At 32.8% G+C, this 24,771-nt stretch overlaps 1 protein-coding gene across 1 annotated transcript in view; it reads left to right on the top strand.

Annotated features, from left to right (window-relative positions):
- The window catches only part of LOC132704770 (tumor necrosis factor receptor superfamily member wengen), a 40,088-nt gene that overhangs the window by 9,226 nt on the left and 6,091 nt on the right, over positions 1 to 24,771 (top strand). Inside the window, exons 2-3 of the mRNA XM_060675005.1 lie at positions 5,763 to 6,058; positions 7,378 to 7,610. Of these exons, the coding sequence (XP_060530988.1) occupies positions 5,763 to 6,058; positions 7,378 to 7,610 (529 nt within the window). The remainder of the gene's footprint in view (positions 1 to 5,762; positions 6,059 to 7,377; positions 7,611 to 24,771) is intronic.

The following is a 24,771-nucleotide window of genomic DNA, read 5'->3' as shown; positions in this document are numbered from 1 at the left end:
TCCCATTTTAATTTAACACGTGTAATTACAACGCGAAAACCTGCGTAATATCGCCAGCTTAAATGTTATTACTTTCGTCCGTTCGTTTATGCTACGCGAATATTATTTTCGTTTCTGTTTGAATAGGTAAAGTTCGTCTCAACAATATTCTTGATTGCAATAAATAATACCCGTTAACAAAGTGTCGCTTAAAGACGTTACCGGATTTTATATTTTCAGCAGTGACCCAAAAAGTAATGGGTAAACAGAATTGTGTGCAACACGTTAATAAACTACTCCAGTCACTCATTGCCTTGGAAATATGTCAAAGTATATCCTATTCTCAAAAAAGGTGGTCCCTCTGTTGTTGAAAACTACCGGCCTATTTCGATCTTGTGCAACTTTTCTAAAATATTCGAGATTATATTAAATAAATTTATTTTTGCTCAAATTAGAAATAAACTATCTACGCAACAACAACAACAAGTTGACGTTATATACACTGACTTCCACAAAGCATTTGACCAGATAGATCATCACTTACTGATTGAAAAAGCATCTCATAAATTTGGTTTCTCTGATTCGCTGATTACAGTGTTGAGGTCCTATTTGGTGAATAGTCGACAGTTTGTTGAGATTGAGGGGTTTAGATCAGTTCATTTTGTTCCAACTTCTGGCGTGCCTCAAGGTTCTAACCTTGGATCTCTGCTTTTCAATATATTTATAGATGATCTCGTATCTTCGATCATCTGCAATAAGCCAAAATAAATTGCATCTTAACATCAGCAAGTGTAATGTGGTTTCTTACCACCGCACAAAAACTCCTATAGTCTTTAATTACAATATGGATGATACTGTCCTAACTAGACTTGCTACTGTGAAGGATCTGGGGATTTTATTTGACCAGTCGTTCCATTTGTACCTCACATTACAAAAATGGTTTCCAGTGCAATGCAAATTTTAGGATTCGTAATAACAAATTGCAGGCATTTTTGTAGCTCCGCTACTGTTAAATTGTTATTTAACTGTTACGTTAGGTCCAAGCTTGACTATGGCTCGCTGATATGGTCACCAATTTATAACTGCCACACTCAGTCCATTGAGAGTGTGCAGAGAAGGTTATCCTGAGAGGGGAGTTGATCACGATCTTCTACTAAGAAGGTTCGCTATACTGCCCCTGAGCTTGCGCAGAGACTTGCAATCTGTTTCATTTCTCTATAAGTTAGTTCATTACGGAGTCGATTGTCCATTTCTTCTGGAACAATTACGTTTTCATGTGCCGCGGCTGGAAGGGAGACATCAATCAACTTTCTTACCGCAGTTACCCAGGTCCAATATCCATTTTCAAAACGCTATTTACAATATGTGTGCTACCTTCAACAAACTACCATCGTACTGCGATTTATATTATGATGGTCTCCAGGCCATACTTCAGCAACTTCGAATGGCGTCGGGTTATGCGTACCGATAAGTCTTATCCTTTTCTTTCTCTTTCTCATTCTATCCTTCTTCATTTTTTTAGTTATAAGATTAGTAGATTCAAGATTAGTTTCTACGTCCCCTAGTATATATATTGGATGATTTACATTTAATATTTCCTGTAATTGGGTCATGTTACCTGTTGGAAATAAAGTGCTATTATTATTATTATTTATTAAACATTCGCTCTGCTTTTGACATCAACCTCAAGACTAAAGTGGCGTTAATCAAACTTGTTGTCATAGTATACTATACTACTAGTATACTGTATACTATAGGTGAAATGCAAAGGAAATATAGAAATACGAGAAAATATTCGGAAATATATGCTAATAAAAATAAAGCGGAAATCTTTGAGAATAATATTCGATTTTCATACGCGACCATCAGAATTGACAAATGTCAAAATACCATCGCGATTCGGGTATTTAGAATATGAAGTTAAAAAAATACTAATTGGTGTTTGTTCTTATTCAATTTAAACAGGGAGTTTCTTAAAATCAAACGTAAGGAATGGGTGTTAGTTGAAATGAAATGAGTCAGAATTGAAATAACTTTAAATGCTTGACTAACGCCATGATAAAAACTAAAATTAATTATTTTAATAATTTGCATATCAATCAAATATCGAAATAATAGAGAATTATACAAGAAAAAAGATAATGTTTGAGGCAGTGAATATAAGTGAAGATTTAAGTGAAAAACCTATCTCGTAGATTTATGGGTCTGATTCTCCATTTATATCAATAATACGGATGAAGATATAAACGACTTTAAAACCTTTTTTTTTAACTTATAAAACTTCTGGATTCCTCCTGCGTGGGTTTTTGTTGACTCGACTTGCTAACGTTTCGCCAATCATCCTGTTGGCTTCTTCAGAGTTTGACTCCTGGCATCTCAAATGGAGTTTTGTCTTTGACGGGTCGAAGATGTTGAGAGATTTTTGGACAAGTGGTAAATCTGATTTTGAAGTTATATTTCTTGAGAACTTTTGATCTGTGGTCAGTGATGTTTTGAATGTAAGGAAGTACATCGGTGGAAAGTGTGGGATTGCTTTCGGCTTCATTGCTATTGGAAGGTTGGGATGAAGCTCTGTAAACAAGAGAGTTGATAACCGATGATTTTTGAACCGGAAGGTGATGTGGACAATGCATCGGTCTGTGCGCGTTTTCTGTAAGCACACACCAATATTGGGTCTGATCTTCTATTGATAAGAATACCTAAGAATAGGAGGTTGTTATTAGTTTATAGTTCAATGGTAAAATGACCATAAGGCCGAATAACGAAAGTATCATCGACGTAGCGTTTCCATAATTTTAGTTTTAGATGAAAGGTGTCGAAAGACGGTGTCAAAGGCTTCCATAAATACATTTGCAATGACTGGTGATAGTGGAGAACCCATAGCTGTTTCCAACGTTTGTTCACAAATTTGAATGTTCCAGATAAGCATTTTTCAATTAAGGTGAGAAGGTTTGGTTCCAGCTTCTCGGATTTTCAGGAATAGCAAGTTTAGTAAGGAGGGTTTCTAAACTATCCAGAATATCTTCTGTATCTAATGTAATGCTTTTTAACTGTTCAATGAAGTGAAACTAATTGAGTACGAAACTATCAGTTTTCCCTGTAAAGCGTTTTAATAAGGAAACTAGATATTTTGCTAGAGAATATGTGGGAGAATCAATGGTGCTGAATCTTTAAGAGTCCGTAGAGACGAGGAATTTTAGAGTCATGTGGGGTGGCAGATTTTTTCACGAAGTCTAATAGAGAAGAAGCCGTAACGACAGATTTAAGGTTGCATTCCATAGATGAGGTAGGATCTTTTTTATGTTAATCCATCTGTAAGAATATCTTGAATCTTTTCCTGGTGTTCATGACCACCGTAAAATTTCCTTTAGCTGCTTTTAGGATTACGATCTTGGGATTAGATTTTAGAGATTTTAGGGCAATGCGTTCAGGCTTTGCAATATTAGATTTAGGAGGTTTTGACTTTTTAAGGGTTTTTGCGGTTTCAAATCGAATTTCGTTAGCTGTTCGAGATGGCAGTTTGTTTGGGATAGACTCGACGTTTCAAATGTTTTCCTCTCTTGTGATAATACGTGGGACAAGGACGAAGTTGGAACCTTCTGATTTTTTCGTTTCCTAAAGTTGGTGCGATGATACATTTATCGCAGTGTTTGGTAGTTGAGAAGAGTTTGATGGTTTCCCTAGTGTTGATGTTAGTTTTTCAAATTTCTCAATGTGATTCTGGGTAGAAGATAAACGATATATGTATTGTATTATTGTTAAGTCATTTATTCAAATTTTATGGTTTATGTTTAAATTAAATTTTTGTAAGTCATTTAGATAAAAAGAACTTGTAAAAAATCTTTTTCTACTCCCTTCTGTAAAATTCTTATTTTAACGTAGCCCAGTTTCTTCATTCACAAAACGGTGCTAAAAATATTGCATAAAAAGAAATATCGGAAATATTTAGGAAATATGGACAAATATTGGGGAAATAATTTGGTAATACGAACAAATATAGGGAAATAACATTTTCCCTCTGGGGGACATATCTATGGAAATTTTGGGAGGTTTATCAAGTAGCTTATTTTTAGGCTTCTTTTATGGCTATGTCACTTGAATTTTAACTTTAAGCACAAAACATCTTTTAACGAAATGGCGTCACAGTAGCGCGTTTACAATGGAAGCGTCGGTGACTGAACTGTTAACTCGTTACAAAGAAGCTTACATCGCGGATGATTGAATTCGTTCAACCGTGACGCCAGAATTCACGTGATTGTTTTATTTTCGGTATCAGTGACCACACCTTTTTACTATTTAAGGTTAGGCCCTTTTTGCTTTTTTTATAAACTTTGTATCAAACATTTCATTTGTTCCGATCATATGAATAGGATATACCTTAAGGCTTCTTTATTCCATTGCCTTTCTAATTAGAGATACCAAAAACGAAACGGAAATTAGGACAAATTAGTTCTTATGTAATTTCAATTTGTTTGTCGTCACGTTTAACACTGGACTTATCTAGTATCGTAATTTATTCTCTATTATTAATTCTAAATTATTTAAAGATATAATTAAGAAGTCAACCTGTCCTTATTCGCTTCAACAATCATCATCAAATATGTAATATATTTTGCATGTAGGTATAATATTATTTTGGATTTTGTTATTACAAGGGCAGTAATATGGCTGGTTAGTTAATAATACTGGGGCGACTCAGCGTTATGCCTTTTGACTTACTTGCGTAAATTGTAGAAAATAAAATATAGGTGTTTTAAAGTCTTGCCTTACATAATTCAATATACTTTTTTAAGTTCTAGCAGATTTATTTGTATATGTTATGATGATTGTTTAAATTTATTATTATAATTATCGTTATTTATTATAATTATAATAACATTTGTACTGTTTTACTGGTTCACTGTTTGCTTGAAGGTGTGAGACAATGATTCAGTAGAATTACTACGAGACTGTCTAACTTCCATTGTCTTTATTTTTATTTTAAGTAATATCGTCAAATTTGTAAGTTAAAATAAAGATAAAGACCATCCAAGTTCGACCAATCTCTTGGTATTTCTAATGGTTTACTCTTATTTATATACATAATATATGTAATATTTCTATTTTTAAGGCAAAAAAAATCGTTTTTTTCTTATATCTCGAATTCATTTTCAATATGACATATAGGTTTTTTTTAACGGTTTCAACATAACAATCAAATTTAACACTACAGGATTCTAATATAATCATAAACGACATTCATATGTATTGTCTCAAAAATTCGCCGCGTGTTAAAATTGTATTGTTTCAAATATACCGTGAAATGCAATGTGTGGATTTAGGTCTAATTTTCAATTATTCGCCGATATACAGAGTGGTCTCTTTTGCATATTAAACTTCAGAGAGGACACATTTTATACCAACTTTTCTCAAACACCCTGTACGCGTATACATAGACTATATTAATTAGTATAAGTTTTTATCTATGCCTTTGTTATAGAGCCAACACGTTCAAAAGGTCTTTTTAAAATAGTCAAAATACTGTTTTAATTTAACGCGTGTAATACAACCCGAAAACCTGCGTAATATCGCCAGCTTAAATGTTATTACTTGCGTCCGTCCGGGCTCATTTCTCTATTTCTTGCATTTACACAAAACTCGACATGTCCCTCTAAATTAATTCCAAAAAAAACATGAAAACTTTTAGATAATTTACATTTTAATTGAACCATGAATATTTCCATGCAAATCTGAAAAGATTTTGCTGTAAAACTTAATTTCTTAATTTTTGTTTTCTTTTTCAGGGTGTGGTAAATGCCTGTCTACCTCTGGCTCTTCTGTCCGTGTTCGTTGCTGTGTGTCATGCCGCGATTTGCCCGGAAAAGCAGTACCTCAATTCTAAACTACAAATATGCATGAACTGTACGGACTGCAAGGACGGTTCTGTTGTGTTAAGGCCCTGCGAGTTGCACAGAGACACCCATTGCGGTCCTCTAAGTGCTATTAGTGACCTGTTAGATAGTAGTAATAGTAATCATAGGCATCGACATGAGAAATTCAGATCCGACAAACAGAAAACCAAAGGAGTTGTCGAATGGAGGTAAGTACTGTCGCGGCTAAACTGAAACCACGCTTCGAAATATTCACCCAGATCAACAATTTTATTAAATTAAATCAAATTTGGGGAGCACCTAGAATAAAAGCGTCGTCTGCTATCTGCATACGAGACTTTGCATTGAAAAAATCTTTAAAATTTTAGAAATTACTCTTTCAGTATGAGATGCAGACGGTCGATTTAGAACGTTATCTCAATGCTCACAAGTTAAAGATATCTTATTGAAATTGCGGGTTTTAAAATTGAGGCATTTTCCTGTTGACGTTTGCAGCAGTTATTCTTAGATGTTTCTAAATTGGCCATCAAAATTTAGATCGAACACTTGTTATTTTTCAATTTAAAAATAGTAGAACTTTTTTAAAAAATTGGCAACGACGGCAATCTGTAGTTCCCACCTGGTTAAAATATATATAACATGTACTAGCTAAAATTTTCAGACTTATTTTTTACCATAAAATAGCTAAAATCAGCATTTAAAAAAAGAATCATTGTGCTACTGAAAATACCATTATATGCTTTTCGTTGCATTTTTCTAGAATCCGTTTCTTTTAAATTTTAATTTAATTAAAATCAACTGGAAAAGTTCGTTTTATTTGTTTTTTCGAAACGGTAAAAATATATGGAGTTGAAACTAATCTTAAAAAGTGTATAGCCATTTCAATATCAGAACAATATACTCCATATTCTTGAGGGAATTATACAATGCGTAATACAAAGGAATAATGAAACATGCATGACCAGTTTATGAATTGTAACATGGATATGCTATTATTTAATACCTTCTACATTGATAAAACTTATGTTTTATATATATTATGAAATGTTATTTTATAAAAATATAAAATACAGTTTGAACATTCAAATGAAATGTTATTTTCCAATGATCCCAGTAAATCAATCGACTTTGGAACTGACCTCTTACATGATGTAAAGCCTTTGGATTTTCTCATCTGGAGTAAATTTTGAATGTTGTAATATTATTATTTTTATTATTTTTAACTGTCGATTAACCATTATGCTATAGACGGAAGCTATGGACTGGCAATTAACAATTTTGCAATTGATTTATCCCAATCAAGGTGCCCAAAATTTGATGAGAGATTACGCTATTTTAAAAGTTAAACTATTTTTCTAACCAACTAATCAAATTCGATAGAACGATTCTTGTGTTTCCGTTTACCTTGCAAACGATTAACACGAGTTAAAAATGGCTAAAAGGCGCATTGTTTATGATAATGTTGCATCATAATCGGGTCTAGCTTATGATTGTTAAACTTATCATTCGTTGTTGTGATCCACTTAAGGTATGGTGAAGATGTGGATGAGGATGGATCTTCACGCTTGGAAGTACCCGAAGCGATGGAAGTTTCCAGCTCAGAGGCGCCATTTTCTAGAGCGGAGAAGCTCGTGTGGGATTGGCAGGCGATCGCGTTGACATCAGCAGTGTTCGCGTGCATCATGTTTTTTCTCGTTGTCACGATGTATTCGTTGTACCAAGCTAAGCAGTGGAGAAGGCTCAAAGAAAATTTCGAAGCTGGTGAGTTAACTATACTAACTAACATTTCGCATTTCCCTTTTTTAAACATTTTTTATGAATTAAAGATTAATTCTATTTTAAATTATTATTTGGAACGCATAATGAGAAAAAAAGGTTTAATTAAATTGAGTCAACGATAATTTAAAAAAATAATAAAAATGGCGTACCCTATTTTTAAATTGCGTTTTCAATTCAACAACATTTCTTCAACTTTTTTATTAATAATTGATATATATGCAACGGAATTGAATTAGATGCTATAGAGTGTTCAAAATAAACGAATATATTTTCTTAAATGGTACACCATATATATTATTATTCTTCTGAAAGATCTAATAAAAACCTACAACTTTTATATACCCTTCTGTCTAACACTATTGCTATTTTATGCCCTGACAAAACTATGAGCCAACAGTGCTCTGTTAAGATTAAAAAATAAACTGGATAAATAACTTTGTTGGAGCCGTAGATAAAGCAACAAACAGTTATTAGCAATTTTGGTAAAAATAACGGTCAAATTTTAAATTCACAGAAAAAGCGAATAGTATTTCTTTGTTTAAATTAATATCAGAAGATAATTCATAAAAGTGTTTCCCATAGGATGCGAAATTTGAAAATTGGTAAAGAAAACTGTGGATAACATTTAAATTCGTGGTTACATAGTAGATGTGCAATAATTGTAATTCCCAAATATTGAAAATAAATACTTAATAGGTAAAAATTCTAAATTTTCATTGTCATTTTCACCACTTGGCGCACACAATTCAGGTTGCGGATTGTGTGGCTTCGTCGTTTGCAAAATTTTATCAAAAATTGCTCGGTTAAAAGTATCCAGATGAGACGTTTTACTGGTCCACGTCTGAGACATAAACTCATAAATCATTCGTCTAATTGCCAGACACGACAAAAACTGCCGAGGCCACGCGCCACAGAGCCAATAATTTATTAATATATTTGCGACAACTTTTCGCGCCAGTCTCGGCTATTAATAAAACCAAAATACACAAATTTGGTTTACGATAATGCTAAATATTAAACATTCGAAATTTGAATACATGCGGGCTTAAAAGTGATTTTGAGTTCAAGCAGCTGCAAAAATAACTTCGTCGATTTAATAATAGCTTTATTTAAATATTGCAATATTCGGTTCTGCATTGCAAGAAATCATTTACATATGTTATTTGATGATCAAACAATATTTGCCTTACATATTTATACAAAAAACAATAGTGATAGTATTAAAACTTGTTGCGGAAAAAAGCACACAAATTGGTACACTTAATTTCTTTTAATAATTTTCTTTTCTAACGTTTTAAACAAATGCGTCAGAAAAGAGCAGTATGTATGTGTAAAATATATGTATTAAATATTTCTTTGTTTTGCCATTAGTATGAATGTGTATGACAAAGAAAAGAGTACCTAAAACTATCCGTTTTTCTCTAAATCAAATTTGCCTCACTAAAAAACTTGCTCAGTCATCCAAGATGACACACTATGCAATCTGAGAACTGATAGCTTTTTCTACTCCCTTCTGTAATGTACCTAATTATACACCGATCTAGCGTGCAGAAAGAGTCAGGTTACCACATGAGCTTTTTGTCTCACGGATCCGAGCCCCTTCGGACATTTCCGGGGTATTACCGCACAGAGTTAGGAGCAATCGGGTATTTTCGGAGTGAATGTATTCGTGTTGTTATGCAAAAATGTACCCAAAAACGAACGGTTATAGAAAAAGTATAGTATGCAACACGGTTGGTAAACCTTTTAAATCGCTCGTTTATTAAACACTCAAATGCCGTTTACTGCACTTGTTGCAATTATAGTATTTTACAAAAAAATCTTAAATGCAAAAGTTTCGTTGACGTAAGCTTTAGTCTTGTCTGGGTAAACATTAACTTTAGTATTCTAACTATATTACGTAGTAATATAGTGTCTTTATATTATGTATGTATGTATATTATGCAACAAGTTTGACAAACGCCACTTTAGTGACAAGTTTGTTTTGGAGACGAGCGGAACGAGAAGTTTACAAAACGTGTTTTAGGAAATACTTTAAGACCTTCAACTAAATTGGTGTCCACATACAAAGCAGGTAAGAAAAAAATCTAAAAAAATATTTTTTTAATACATAGCCTTACGGTCACTGTGGTGGAAAAAGATATAGAAACTTTCAGCCAATTATGGCGCCATTTATATAATTATAAAATTTTTAGAACTTCATTTGGCCATTTTGCACAGAATTATTTTCGTTCAGATTCATATTTTTAAATTTTAAAGAAATTTCAAATAAAAGCATGGAAACTTTTATTATTCTAAAGTATTTTACATAAATATGATTTATTATTTTTTTAGCATATCCTCGAGCATCTAAGACGGCCTAGGATTTTGTAGGCATAGAATCAATCAATCAACCGCTCTTATTCAATGATACTAAATACTTTCTGTAGATTTTTAACATTGTAATGCATTCGAATACGATGAGTCAAGACATCCTAAATATGTTTATTGGGGTTTAGATCTGACGATTGGGATAGCCATTCAAGTACAATTATGTTTTTTTCTCTAAACTATTCTTTCAGTAAGTTAGATGCATACATTTGATCACCGACCTTTGTATTGAAATCGTTCCATTTTACCCTATACTTGAATGACTGATCCTGTAGGAATTTGGTACTTGGTCTTGAATCTTGTGTCAACCGGTCTTCTTAATTGTCTACCATCAGATTCAAACAGAGAAAATTTTCTTGCATCACTCCAAAGAACCGTATTTCATTTTGACCGAGACAGATGAGCTCTGCCAAATTCCTTTCTATTTTTCTTTGAGAGAACCGATTTTTTAACAGCAACTCTGTCAAGATATAATCGGTTTCTTACCGTTCTACAGGTTACTTCAATGCCAAACTGTTTCGGGGCTACAGTTTCGATGTTATTATTATAGTTTTATTAATCCTACGAGTCCTTCCTTCAAAATATAAATAAATTCACAATATTTTGTCTGAAATCAGAAGATTAATAACGGCGACTGGGTATGATAAATGTTTTTACATGTTATTTGTACTGTAGAATCTAGACTGAGTAATTTGGAACACGATATATTATAAAAGTTTCCATATTTTCTCCCTATCACACATTTTCTTAATATATGGAATTTAAAAAAGTTCCAGGTTACTTCAAGCATTAATAATATAATGATTAAAAGTTTTCATACTTTTTTCCACCACTGCAACGTAATTTAATTAGAATCATTACAAATCTGAACTATAGAGAGGATGTTAGAATAAAATTTTCTTAATATTATTACATTGCCGAGCGCTTACGTACTTAAATATCTGGTGTACGCTTAAAAAAGTCGAACACATTTCTTACAAGTCGGTGAGGTTCGGCCTTACAAAACACTTAATACGAATAAGCTCGTCTTAATATGAGTAGATAAGGCTCATCCATTTTTGTAATAAACTAAAGCCCTCCCAATAAACACGTTCAAAGCGTAGTCAGAGACTTCTTCACAAAGCAAACCTTCTAGAGCTTAAAGGAGTTTATGCTTTTTCAAGACACACAGAAAAGTAGGCGAAGTGTAAGAAAATATTTCCAACTCTTCTACATACGAATATTGTGATAGAATAATAGTAATCTTAAAACACTCCTCGCGCAGCCACAACAATAATATTCAGCGAACGTTAGTGAAACGACTGGCATGCAATTGATACTAGTTTCGCAACAAAGGTCGTTTTTCTTTGAGTGACCCACATAAAGCTTCTTATTCTCTTTACCGCGGTGGTGAAACTTTCTTAAAAAGGACTGTGACGCTGTGTTGTAAAAGCATGTTATTTTGCTTTACCATAACCCATAAATTTGTTGCTTGTTTCACAATACGTCAGTCAGCGAAAACTTTGTTAGTAATTATTAAATATTTACATGATAAACTTTTGTTGCTGATGAAAACAATTTCTCAAGATCTCTCGTTACAAGTTTAGGTTTTGGTGAATTGCCTAGGGCTTATTTTTGATTAATGACTTGGAAAGCTATGTTCGCTTAGCCGAACCGTTCTTTCAAATGCAACAGTGATTGTTGTTAGAGTTATTGCGAAATTTATTTCGATCTGTCTTAAATCTTAAAACTTGAGCGCGGATTTATTTTTGCGAATTAGATTAAAAGTGAAATGAGATCGCCATTTAATTTCGGGAGCGTTGTAAACGTAAAAAGTGAATAAAAATTAATAGTGCATTTAAAAAAAATAACGGTAATATCTCCCGTTGAAAAATGCTGCCCTTACAATTCATACTTTTCAATCGGATAGTTTGTAGTAGAAACAACGTAAAATATCTGATACTAATTCATTTTTATGCGGTGGTTGTAAAAAAAGGGTAAGTTGCGTCCATGGTATCCGGTACCCACCCAAAAGATTGTGGTGTATTGGCAATAACACAATTTAGCGGACTAAAGCCATTGTATTATTATTATTATTACACATTCAAACAATCCAAATAAATTTATTGTAATCCAACATCAGCAATACGTAGGTACTGATCTCGTCAGGCAGTTTATTGATCTGATTATCACAAATCAGTATACTAATGGTCAAGTTAAGTACCACTTTGTGAGAAAATTTAAAATTAGTCTATTAAAAATGAAAAAAAAATTTTTGGTTTATATTATATTACGCAACAAAAGTGGTAAACGGCATATGAGTCACGAATTATCAAACGTGTTGCATTCTATACTTTTTCTACTACCGTTTATTTTTGGGTACATTTTTGAAAAACTACACTAATACATTCACTGACAGACAAATGTAAAATATTTTAGAATAATAAAAGTTTCCGTAGTTTTATTTAAATTTTCTTTAAAATTTAAAAATATGAATTTGAACCAAAATAATTCTGTGCAAAATGGCCAAATAACGCTCTAAAAACATTATAATTAAATAAATGGTGCCATAATTGGCTGAACCAGAAATGATCATACCATTAAAAACTTTCTGTACCAAATTTTTCGAAGAAACTTCCACAGGCTAATGTAACACTTTTACAAAACTTCTGGATTCCTCCTGCGCCGGTTTTTGCTGAGTCGAACTTGCTAACGTTTCGCCAATCATCCTGTTGGCTTCTTCAGAGCTCGACAGAAACTGGCTCGCATTTTACTCTGTAACTGCTTATATATTGTACACTTTACATTGGAGAGACCGGACGAAAAAGATCAGTAGTTGCCGAACACAATCACGAAACCGGGCATAAAATTTTATTCGATAAAACTAAAATTCTTACATGTAATGAATTCTTCCACCAACGAAAAATCCGACAGTCTATAGAAATCTATAAACAACCTAACAATCTTAACCGCGACTCAGGTCTTTACGTGTCACCAATATGGGAATTAGTTTATGCCCCTCATTTAGCTCCGCCCTCCTCAAACAATATATAAGCAGCTACGTGGTAAAATGCGAGGCAGTTTCAGTCAAGCTCCGAAGAAGTCAACAGGATGATTAACGAAACGTTAGCAAGTTCGACTCGGCAAAAACCGACGCAGGAGGAGTCCAGAAGTTTTGTAAAAAGTTTCTATACCTTTTTCCCCACTGTATATTATGCTGTGTGTCCTATGTATTCAAAAAATATTTTTTGAGATTTTTTCCTCACCTGCTAGTTGAAGGTCTTAATATATTTCCAAAAATACATGGCACTTTGTCAGTTATTTACTTCGTTGTGAACATGTATTTTGTGTATATGTAACACGTTTTGTAAACTCGCTCCGCTCGTGTCCAAAACAAACTAAAGTGGCGTTTATCAAACTTGTTGCATAATATACTATTATTTAACCCACTATATTAATACATAATATATTCAGAATAATAAAGTTAATGTTTACCCAGACAAGACCAAACACCCTGTGTGAAAAGCTTACGTCAACGAAACTTTTGCATTTAAGTTTTTTTTTGTAAAATAGTATATTATGCAACAAGTGAGGTAAACGGCGTTTGAGTCACCAGTTTATTTGGCGGGCGAGTGTTTAATAACTGAGTGAGTGATTAAAAGGTTTACTAACCGTGTTGCATACTATACTTTTTCTACGACTATTAGTTCTTGGATACATTTTTGCATAACAGCACGAATACATTCACTGACATGACCTTTAGAATTGACAAACGTCAAAATTCAAGCCGTGAGGTAAAATCTCCGAAAACATCCTCGGCTGGGATTCGTGGGAAACGAAACTGACGTGGTAAAATGACACTTTCCGCACGCTAGATCGATGGATCATTAGATATTTTACAGAAGGGAGTAGAAAAACCATTTGACATCTGATTTTTTGAGACAGAAAAAAAGCGATTTCCTTGACAAGCATACAAAACGTGGTAAATTAATTCTGGCGATTTCGGGAGGCTCCCAGTCACTTAATTAAGCAGAAACGAGTATTCCCGATTCTATTTCGGTCAAGTGGCAACACTGTCGGAACGACTTCCCTCCGTAAATAAGCGGCATAAGAACTTCATTTCCGCTATATGATTTAACTACACGCGCTCGGCACGTAAACAATCGCTCATATTTTTAACATCTGGTGCGCAAACCCGACAACCTTTCACAGGAAAACCACGAGGAATAGGTGCATCGAACTGAAAATTTTCAAATTTAATGAGTTTGAAGGTTTTTCAAGTAATTGAATTTTGAGGTTGGTAGTAGCTATTTGGCGTTAGTCGTATAAATTCGTTGGTTTTTTGACTTTCAATCTATTTCAATGCGTTAGGACTCTGATTTCATCCAATTATGGATATTATATTTGACGTTAACAATATTGCGTAGAATACTTCGTAACAATTTCATGATGGTGTTAATTGAAAAACATTTTTGAAAATGATAAAATTCAAAATTTTCCCCTTAGGTGCGTTTTAAGTCTTTTTTGCCTTTGAATGCTTTTTTTAATGGTAAATGGTAAAAAATGGAAGCTTATTTTTTATTTTTGAATGAATGTTGAATTTGAAAAAATTATATAAATAAAATATATAAATAAAGTATTTCCATGTACTAACGAAAAATGTTAATTTGATGTAATCCATTTTGATATTCTTCACTTATGGATTTACTTGACAAGAAATTTTAAATTTTTTCCCTTTGTCAAGAAATAAAAAAATTTGGTTAAACGTACATATCCAGGTAAATACCTGTGAATTTTAAGTTTTTTTTAGATGATACTGTATATATAAACATACATAGATCCTCATTTATTATATTCTTAAAAGCTTTAAAGTTCCAGCATACGCCAGAAATAATTATTATCATTTTGTTACACGCAATTAACCAAAAGCTCTGATGCCGTGATTTGCAAAGGCCACTTGTTTTTATATGCAACTTATTCGGAAGATTGTTTTCAAATTTAATCATTGGGAAGCACATAAAATTAGATATCTAATTACCGGTGGTTATATAGAACCTGAAAACAGTAATTATTGCGTTCGAAGTACCTATAATACATATTTAGTTGTATGTTATTGACAAAATAACTACCACTTAGGTATACGTACCTGTAGATACCTATACTAAGGACCGGCGTACGTATACAAGGCGTATTGTTCTGTTCCTTGAAATCAACGTTAATCTTTATTCTGTAAATTTCGATTTAGCATATAGCCTTGAACGATGCTGTCTGAATTTTCATGGGGCTTGATAATGTAAATGTGGGTTTAGCCAGGATTTTTTAACGAAATCCCAATATACTTACATGGTTTTTCCTATTATTATCCAAAAGCAAAACCGTGTGGAGTTCCCCTTGGGTTTAATTTTAACATTATAATTTTTTCATCAAGTTGTGCAAACATATGAATATAAATGATGACATGATTAAAAATAAAGTTGATTTTTTAAGATATATTTTTATTGAGCATAGAGTGATATACCACACAGTATAATTGTGCTACGCTGCAATTAGTTAATCAAAAAAAAGGTAGGCAGTTCAAATTTTAATTAAATTTATTAAATTAAATTAATATTTTTTATTACTCTGAGTATAATTTATAAATCGAGTAAAAGAATGAAGGGCGTTCCACCGATAAAAAAGGCAAGAAACTAACAGTCTCTTTTAATTATAAATAAACGAAGCATCTCGTATTACAAGAAAAAGTCAATGTACAATCTTTAATTTTTTCTATTTTGTTTTTTGTAATTCCCAATATTAAATAAAAGTATCCAAATGATTGCTAAATGATTTTATTCCCACTCCACTTTATAAGTATTAATAGAGTCACCACAAAACAGTTTGCCAAATTTTTGAATTTTTATGTGGCGACAAATCGAACACACCGTTCCAAATAGCACGGTTTAGGTGCTAATACCACGATTGAAAAGAATTTACACCAAAAACAAATCGGGGTCGCTATTATGAAGCGACATTTTTTAAAAAGTAATGATTCTTATTTTAACCGCGACGTAGATTTTAGTATACGTTTAGAATTTTGATGGAAGGCACACCTGACCGAAATGTACGATCTGTAACTGTTATATTCTAAGAATTATAGCCGTTACAAAGGACCGGCTTTGTCTGGGAATTACGAGTTTGGGGTTGATCTTTTTGTTCTAGAATCGGCTCATCGCACGGAACGAAATCTATTGAGAAAAATAAAAAATATTTTTCGAATATATCGATCTGTGGTACTTGGTCCCAAATTGTCTTTTTAAGATGTTTCACATGTTGCTTCTTACAACAAAGAACATGCCTAATTTGTTGTCTGATTCTTCATGACTTATAGTATTTTTATACTTATTTTTGAAAATTGGAAGCAACCTTACCATATCCCGAATGTATGAAACAAATGACACGTTTTCGTCAAATTTACTTCTGCATGGTAATACATTGCTGTTAACATTGAATCACTTTTCTTTCGTATTACCTATTAAAATGGTGCGCTGAAATTTTTTCTTTCTGCACTGATTAAATTTGGGAAAAAAAGATTTCATATCACAAACTTTCAATAATATTCATTTTAACTAAGATCCACGAAATATTCACAAAAAACTAGGTGCGTTGTGTTGGACAGTATTTGCGTCGCAATACTTAACGATTCCAAATTGTAAATATCGATTCCAGAAACGATGCCGTAAACTCAAGGTTCAGCTTGTTAATAGTTTATTTTATTAAAATCTAACCCAGACACACTTGCACCTGATGGTTTACATTGAACTACGATTTCTCGAATAATATTTGTCCGAATTTCTGCCACATGTTTTGTTTTACGATGAAATCTGTTAATTTAGACACGCGCCGCAACTTTGCTTTGCTAAAACCTTATATTTCAATAGCCAGGTCGCATTACAGATTTGCTTCGGGATAATGACTTAAAAAGCGAAGAATTCAGTTGTACGGCACATTGTGATTTCTTGTAAAAGAATAATTTAAGATTAAAATGTGAATTAAATTCACTTACCATCTCTCTCTCAGCAATTATTGCTGTTCAAATACAAAAACATCAGGTCTCTAAAATTTTAAACCTCGTTAACACAGTTATCTATTCTCACATTAATAACAGCGCAGCGGTATATTTCGAGTTTGTAACGCTTTGGTTTCTCAGGAAGGATGAGATTATTTAATAATTTGATAGCAACATCGTGAGAACACTTTTTATATTTCGCTAACGAAATGCAATGGTTTATGTATAGTGTGTCCCACTTAAGAACTGCACACCTTTGTAAAATCTTTTTTTTGCATATTGATTTAACCTAAAATCATGGTCCACTGGGGCTACTGAACAAAAGACAAAATAGGGAGAAGTACTTACTTTACTATTTTTTAAGAAGTAAATTGGCAACGAATTCTTATGCAGGAGTACTTAGAACCCATATTTCAATACAGGGTATTTGAAATATTGTTTGCGCTCCGCTTAAGGTTGTACACCGTGTGCCAAATAAAACGACCCACTATACGATAGGAGATACGAAAAAAAGTTTCGTGCAAAAGTTTCTTGGAGCCTCCTTAAGATTTAAAATATTATAATTTTTTTGATACAGGGTGTCCCCCTGACATCAACTTTCTCATTTTAAATGGAACACCCTGTATATTTCAACATTTTTGGAATCCATGGTTAAAATAAAGGCCACTTTCTTAAGAAATTCCTATTCGAATTTTGCATAGTTTAGACAGAAATTGAGGTTATGTGTTTTTTTTCGTATTTTGATTGCCCCGTGTAAAATTGTGCTGTGACGCTACTGATGCAGGTATTGCAACGAAAATTAAGCACACACTAAGGAGATGATGCACTACTCAATCAGTTTGACAGATGCCCCTTAGTGTATACAGGGTGTCCCAAATAGGTGGTGCCGTTTTGAAGAATTCAATTAACAAAATCTCAAGATTTTCAAAAGGAACATTGAAAAGCAGTTAGCAAAAATCAAAGGCACATTGAAAAGGGCATAGAGAAAAATGGTAACCTAATACGAATATGAATTCTTGGCAACGATTAAGAATTCGTTTCCAATTTATTCTTTAAAAATCGCTAGTACTTTTCCCTTCTCTCTCTTTTTTTCAAATAATCCCAGTTGGCCATGACTTTAGATAGAAGCAATAAGCAACATTAGCTTTTAACGTATTTTTGAGAGACCTATACAACAACAAAAAATTATGAAAATCGAACAATAAATACAACATTTTAAAAGGGTATACTATTCTTATTCTTACACATATGTGAGATGTTAACTTTTCTGATCTCTAAATAACTTATTTTTCGAAACCCGTATAAGACGTGATTTTTTTAATTAAATTAAAAATAAAAAAATTAAAAAAATTGTTATATGCAAAATTTCGAATGAGAAACAACGCAATAAGCAATTTTATAAGCAGTTTTGGTAAGTTAGTACCTATACACATATACCTTTACAAGGAATTAATAGATAATCTAAAAAAATATGAATTTTCCATTTTTGTACCTAAATAAATAGATTCCCCGTTCTGGCTTACTTTTGTCATCTAAAAAGCAGACGATTTCATATTTAGCGAATGTTGTACGAATATTTACGACACATTGACTCCGGTCACAAATATATCCCCTGAGCCGATCCCATTAGATGTAAGTTACACTTTGGCCACATTCCAACAAATTCGCAGCTGTATTTCGTTGACGACAGACAATATGACGACTTGGCAGGTTGGCTGAAATCCTCAATGAACTCCAAGTCTGAAGACTAAAGAAGGCAATTGCCGGACGCGAACTAGCCGAAACTAACACAATATATTATGCAACAAATTTGAAAAATGACACTTTTATCACATAAATCCATTTTCGAATTCTGCGTCAAATTTCACGCATTATTCATGTTAGCAGACTCTATACTTATCTCTTACTTACTACTTAAAGTATAAAAAACAGAAATTTAATTTTGAAATTAAGTGAGTAAAACTGAGAAAAAAATTATAGAAACAGGGCATGTAAAAGATCGTCTACGGCTGGGTCGTCCAAAAACTAATGAGAACACAAAATTACAAGATTACAAGATTCTATTGTGATGGTCAGGTTTAGCTCTAGTATAAAGTAAAAAATACTGTGAGGAGGTACTTTGTTCAGTTTCTGAACTCTGAGGATTTCGGCCCTTAGTTTTAAGAACTCGATTCTTCCCATTGCAGTGCAACTGCATAATATATCCTCTGCCTTTTCCTCATCCTCCACGCACGTCATCACTGACGAGACCAATCTTGGGCAGGTTGCAGTGTTCGGTGCACAGCCCGATACTTACAATTTCTTGAAAATGACTTAATTACCACTGTCGCAGTTTCTTTCCCAAATCCAAATCAGCCTGATGTGCCAGATAGACGGATTTGGTTTGAAATACGGTATTTTCCGTATACTGGATTGGTAGAAGGGGATCAATAGAATGGCCTGCAAGATCTCCAGATGTCACTCCACTGGAATTTTTCCACTGGGGATAGTTAAATTCCAAAGTATATAAGGACAAACCACAAAATTTAGATGTTTTGAAACTTAGAATTAGATACGAAACCAAGAAAATGAATAAAAATATAATAAGGTTTTGGAAGGGTTTTTGAAACCGATTAGAATGGCAATTTTCAACACCTCATAAAATAATATCTTTGACATGTTTTTTTATTCTCATGTTTTCAAATAAAAAAGATGAGTATAGGGTATGCTACATGAACTATGGATGAAATCTTATACAGAATTTGAAAATTCATTTTAAAAAATGGTGTTTTATTAAAAAAAAAAAAACTGAAATCGACATCTACTTTTAACCTACCCTGTATATTTTTTATTTACTGCAACAAGTGCACAAGAAAAATTATGATCGATGTGTGCGAGCATTTTCCATATTTTAGCCGTTAAGTCACATTTTGGGTACTAAATTATATAGGCTATAATTGTATATTTTTGTACGCACGTTAGTTTTGCATAAAAATGTAAACATTTTTTATATCACCAATGTCTTGATCAATTGATCTCCAACCTTGTAGTGCCGGGGAATTTTTTATCTAATACATTTCTACAACTCTATAAAATACCCAATTATGCAATAATCATAAGCGCGCAAAGTGTCATTTTATGATGTTGTTAAACATAGTCGCCAGTTAATTCGTCGATTCTGGTACTTCAGCAACGGGTTTGGGTATTTGGACTAGAAGTTCAATGTTGTATGAAGTATTTGGTTAGTTTGTGTTATTCTGGTGTTGAGGTGATAGAGAAGAAAGTAGGGGGGATTATTATTTAAAAATACGTACGGCAACAATGGACTTCAGTCAAACATTTAACGCTTCCTTCTCGATGTTTGCACTTGTGTTATTTTGCAAAAATGTGCTCAAAAACTAAGAAAAGTGTAGTATACAACACATTAGAGTTTTTTAGCTCAGCTTGAAATACGTGCTTATCAAATTTGTTATATAATATACTATTAAATGTGAGAATATTTCTGTTCTACTAAAAATCGTCCAGAGTACTTTTCGAACGGTTCCGTTAGAGAAAATATCTGAATCTGGGAGCTTAATTTTTCTCCTCTCTTCCTCGAAGTAATAACAATTGTTTGCAATCTGTCCGCGTACAGAAAATAAAAATCTTGCACATTCGTGCGAGTACTATTTCCGACTATAAGAATTAATATGCGTTTCACGGATTCAATTCGTCCTCGCCGACAAAAAGGAAGTACCGGGCCGCCATCTTTGTAATCTTAAAAAATTCATTATGCACTATCGCTATTAGCCACTTCAATAAACAACATTTCTAAACAGGTATTGGCAGCTGCTTTAGAAATACAGTACCTGTCGTTTATTTGTATCTTGAAAAAACTCTAATAATAATATGGCATTATTTTTAACACAATACAAAAACATAGCACAAAAGGCGAGGTTTAAGTTATATTTCTTCACTTAACCTACAATTGTCGTATATTAATTATTTGAAATTACTCAGTAACAATTAACATTTTAACCCGTACAATATACAAACTAAAAAGCAAAGCAATACAAAGGAAGAAAAAAAAAAAGAAAAACTCATGTCAAAGATTTACATCAATTCGATTTATATATACAAAAAAAGTGTAACATAGTGGCATGCAATCAAGACAATTCCTATAGAGCGATTTTGGTTCAACTGCCCCGCCATTTATGAGGAGCCTTTTTGCATGTTGTAGCAGGTAACTAGACCTGCAAAAAGAATCTCATAAAGAGTACTGTTTTATGAAAGGGAGACAAATGAACAAAAAATTAATGTAAGGGAACTTTCCCTATTTTTGTTACAAATGTAATAATCTTTATTTTAGAAATATTTTGACAAATGACAATTTCATTACAAATAGGTTCTACAAATAATTCTAATTTAGTTTACCTAAGTAACATTTACCCATTCCTGGCTTCCTTTTAAGAAATAAAAAATAAGGAAACTAAGGAACAGAATATAGGAAGGCACAGCTTTTCTTTTCTTTTTATGTTTGAAAATCAAAATTATTTATAGCTAAATATTTTATAAATGTTCAAGTTGTTGTCTTTTATCTGACTTATCATATTAGAATTTCCTAGAAGACCAAGTTTATTAAAACCAAGCGAATTTTTATTTTTTAATTGTGTGCCATTTGGGTATCAAATACCATTAAAAATACTTTTGAACATATATGTGGGTTGTTCCACCACATATTTTTTATGAAATTAGTTTCTTTTTTTTGTTCATCAACCTTTTGCTTGAAAATTAGTCTTTTGTTTTTATATTAAAAAAAATTTTCCATCATTTCTTAATTTAATAAAATAAAACCAATAAAATGGACGTTTAGCTTCTAAGCAGTTCGATATTATAGTCCTATAGTATAAAAAAAGATTGCTAATTTGTCTTTACGATTGGGAATTAACGTTCGGTGAGAATTGGCTCAAACTCGTCGCCCGCAACAATATTATGCCATAAACGTAATAACATGCACACCCATTTGTAGCATACAAATAAGACTGTAACGTCCTATTTATTAATGCACAAATACGTATGAACGTTAACCGCATGACCAAGCCGTTGTATACAGTCAATTAAAACCTAAATTTGCGGTTTGCAATATAATCACCGGGTCGTTTACTCACGGGAGGTCTAATGCCGCATTATTTTATAATTAATGCAAATTGCCGTTTCATTAGCAGTCAGACCCGCTGCGGACGTAATGAAGACAAGTTTTGATTGCATTACAACTTATTTTGGACAATGGGAGGTACTTAGTTTTCTTCCAGTTTTTAGAAATTAGATTTACCCCTTTGGGTTTTGTCTATGTAGCTTTGTCACTATAGGAAAACGGATTTATATTTATTTACAAATTGCAACTTTAGTATTGTCGGTCTCAGGTTACGGGTTTAGGAGTATATTTCAACTAGACAAAATTAATAAAATCAAAATCGAAATTCAGTGTAGACTAATTGTCTTCTTCTTGTGAATTATGTTCAGTGGACGTTGGCGATTACTATGACCCGTTTTATTTGCTGCAGCCCGAAATAAGTGTGCAGATCTCCATTTATGTCCATTGTGTGTTGCTGTCATGGTACTATTTTTTTTCCAAGGCTTCTTTTAGTGTTTAGTTTGCTTGCCTCATAGATCACATGGTTAATTCGGGATATTGCAAGCATGCGCGAGTAGCACCCCGTCTAGAAGTTCACATGTAGCGTCAGTCCAAGCTTCCACCTCATGTTACTGTTAAGAAGACGTAGCATCTAAGAACTCTGTTCTGATGTCCAAGCCTCTGTTTATATTTCATAGCACCTTTGCGATGCTATTGAAAACTGTGCTAGTATAGTCTATAGTGTGTTGATCGTTTGTTGAAGAAAATGGTGGATAAATATATGCTTTGCCAGATATACGTTCTTTGAGAGTGGAAAGGATTTGCAATTAGGTGAATAAGACAAATAATAAAATACGAAACACTGTGGTCAACCTAAAGTTAAATTTAATGTAAAAAGTTCTTCATGTCAGTTCTCATTTTGAAAAGGTAAAATCGTCCCTTGTTCATGACAATAAAAGAAAGTTGTTCCAAGAATTTACCCCCCTGTATCTCGAAATATTTTGAAATGAAAAATAATTTTCAATAAATTTAGCAATATACTTTCAGCTCAGCAGCAAGAACATGGTTTATCGCGTATTTTTGGAAACTCATTTAAATTTACGATTCATTCGCACAATATCCGCTCGTTTAATGTTGCAAGGTCGAGTTGAATCGAATTTGTAACGGAAATGTTATTCGCAAAGCAAGAAACAATATTTCAAATATTGTTTTGACGAATTGGTTATCATTTCACTCACGTACAATTCGAAAGAAACGTAATTTGTATGCTCCCCCTAATTATTGCACGCGATGTCTCGAATTTCAAAAGAACAGGTGAGTTTAAAATGCGAGTTTGTATTAGGAAAGTTATTTTCGCTCGTTATGTGCTCGAAAAGTGGTTCGGTCTCTACAATAACCTATTCTCCATAGAGCACCATGTGATACTATGATGATTTAAAATAAGATTAATCAATATGGCGACAGATAGTCGTTATGCAGATCCACGACCCACTATACGATCCGGAAACCTATAGTAGAGACGAAAAAAAGTTTCGTACAAAAGTTTCTTGGACTCTCCTGTAGATTTAAAATATTATAATTTTGTTATTTTAAATGACCCACCCTGTACAACATTTTTGGAATCGTTGGTTAAAATAAAGGTGACTCTCTTAAGAAATTCCTAGTTAGAATTTTGCATAGTTTAGGCAGAAATTGAAGTTATGTGTTTTTTTTCGTATTTTGATCGCCCCATATAAAATTGTGTTGTGACGCTACTGATACGGGTATTGCAACGGAAAATTTAACCACAGACTAAAGAGATGATGCCTACTCAATCAGTTTCACAGAGGCGCCTTAGTTTATAGAGGGTGTCCCAAATAGGTGGAGCGGTTTTGGCGAATTCAATTAACAAAATCTCAAGATTTTCAAGTGGAACGCCCTATATTTTTACTCAGATATCAATTCTAGGACAAAAGGTAAGGTAAGTTTGTAATTTATCTTATATTTAAATTTTACTTACTTTTTGAGATATTCAAGGTTTAAGATAACACCCGTATACATTTTTGTTGAATTTAAAGCTCCGCACATTAGGGCACTTGTTGGTAATATTAGGTATTTTTTAAATAGCAAACACATGATACTATTTCTTTTAAAGATATAATACTCCAGATATACGAATAAAATCTATTGCTAATAATACAGGGTGTCCATTAATATGTGGAAATTTTGAAAAAAGCAACTCTATGCTGTACACTTTAACAGATTTCATAAAACTTTTGAATTCCTATTTAAAGAAACACTTGATTGTAAATTATTGAAAATACCGAATAAGAAAAATAAATAACTATAGTTTATAGGCTTACTAAACAATGTTACAAATTTGAATAAATAAATCTATAAAACAAAAAAACAGAAACAAATAACTAAAAAAACTTAAATATGGTGATACTATAATATGTTTTCAATACTATTGTGCATCCACTGCAATACAAATTGTATAGCGCGTCATAATGCTAGAGGCCACATTTCTAACCGCATCACTATTATTTAATGCAAGAATCTCTTGTCTAATTTCTCCTTAAGGTCATTAACTGTATTTCACTTATTTTGCGATTTATACACACGATCCTCTAAAGTGCCCCACAAAAAAAGTTCATGGGTGTAAAATCAGGTCTTCG

The sequence above is a fragment of the Cylas formicarius genome, unplaced genomic scaffold (genome assembly GCF_029955315.1).
Source record: "Cylas formicarius isolate icCylForm1 unplaced genomic scaffold, icCylForm1.1 PGA_scaffold_7__23_contigs__length_41026272, whole genome shotgun sequence".
Taxonomy (NCBI): Eukaryota; Metazoa; Arthropoda; class Insecta; order Coleoptera; family Brentidae; genus Cylas; species Cylas formicarius.
This window is presented reverse-complemented; position numbering and strand designations above follow the sequence as displayed.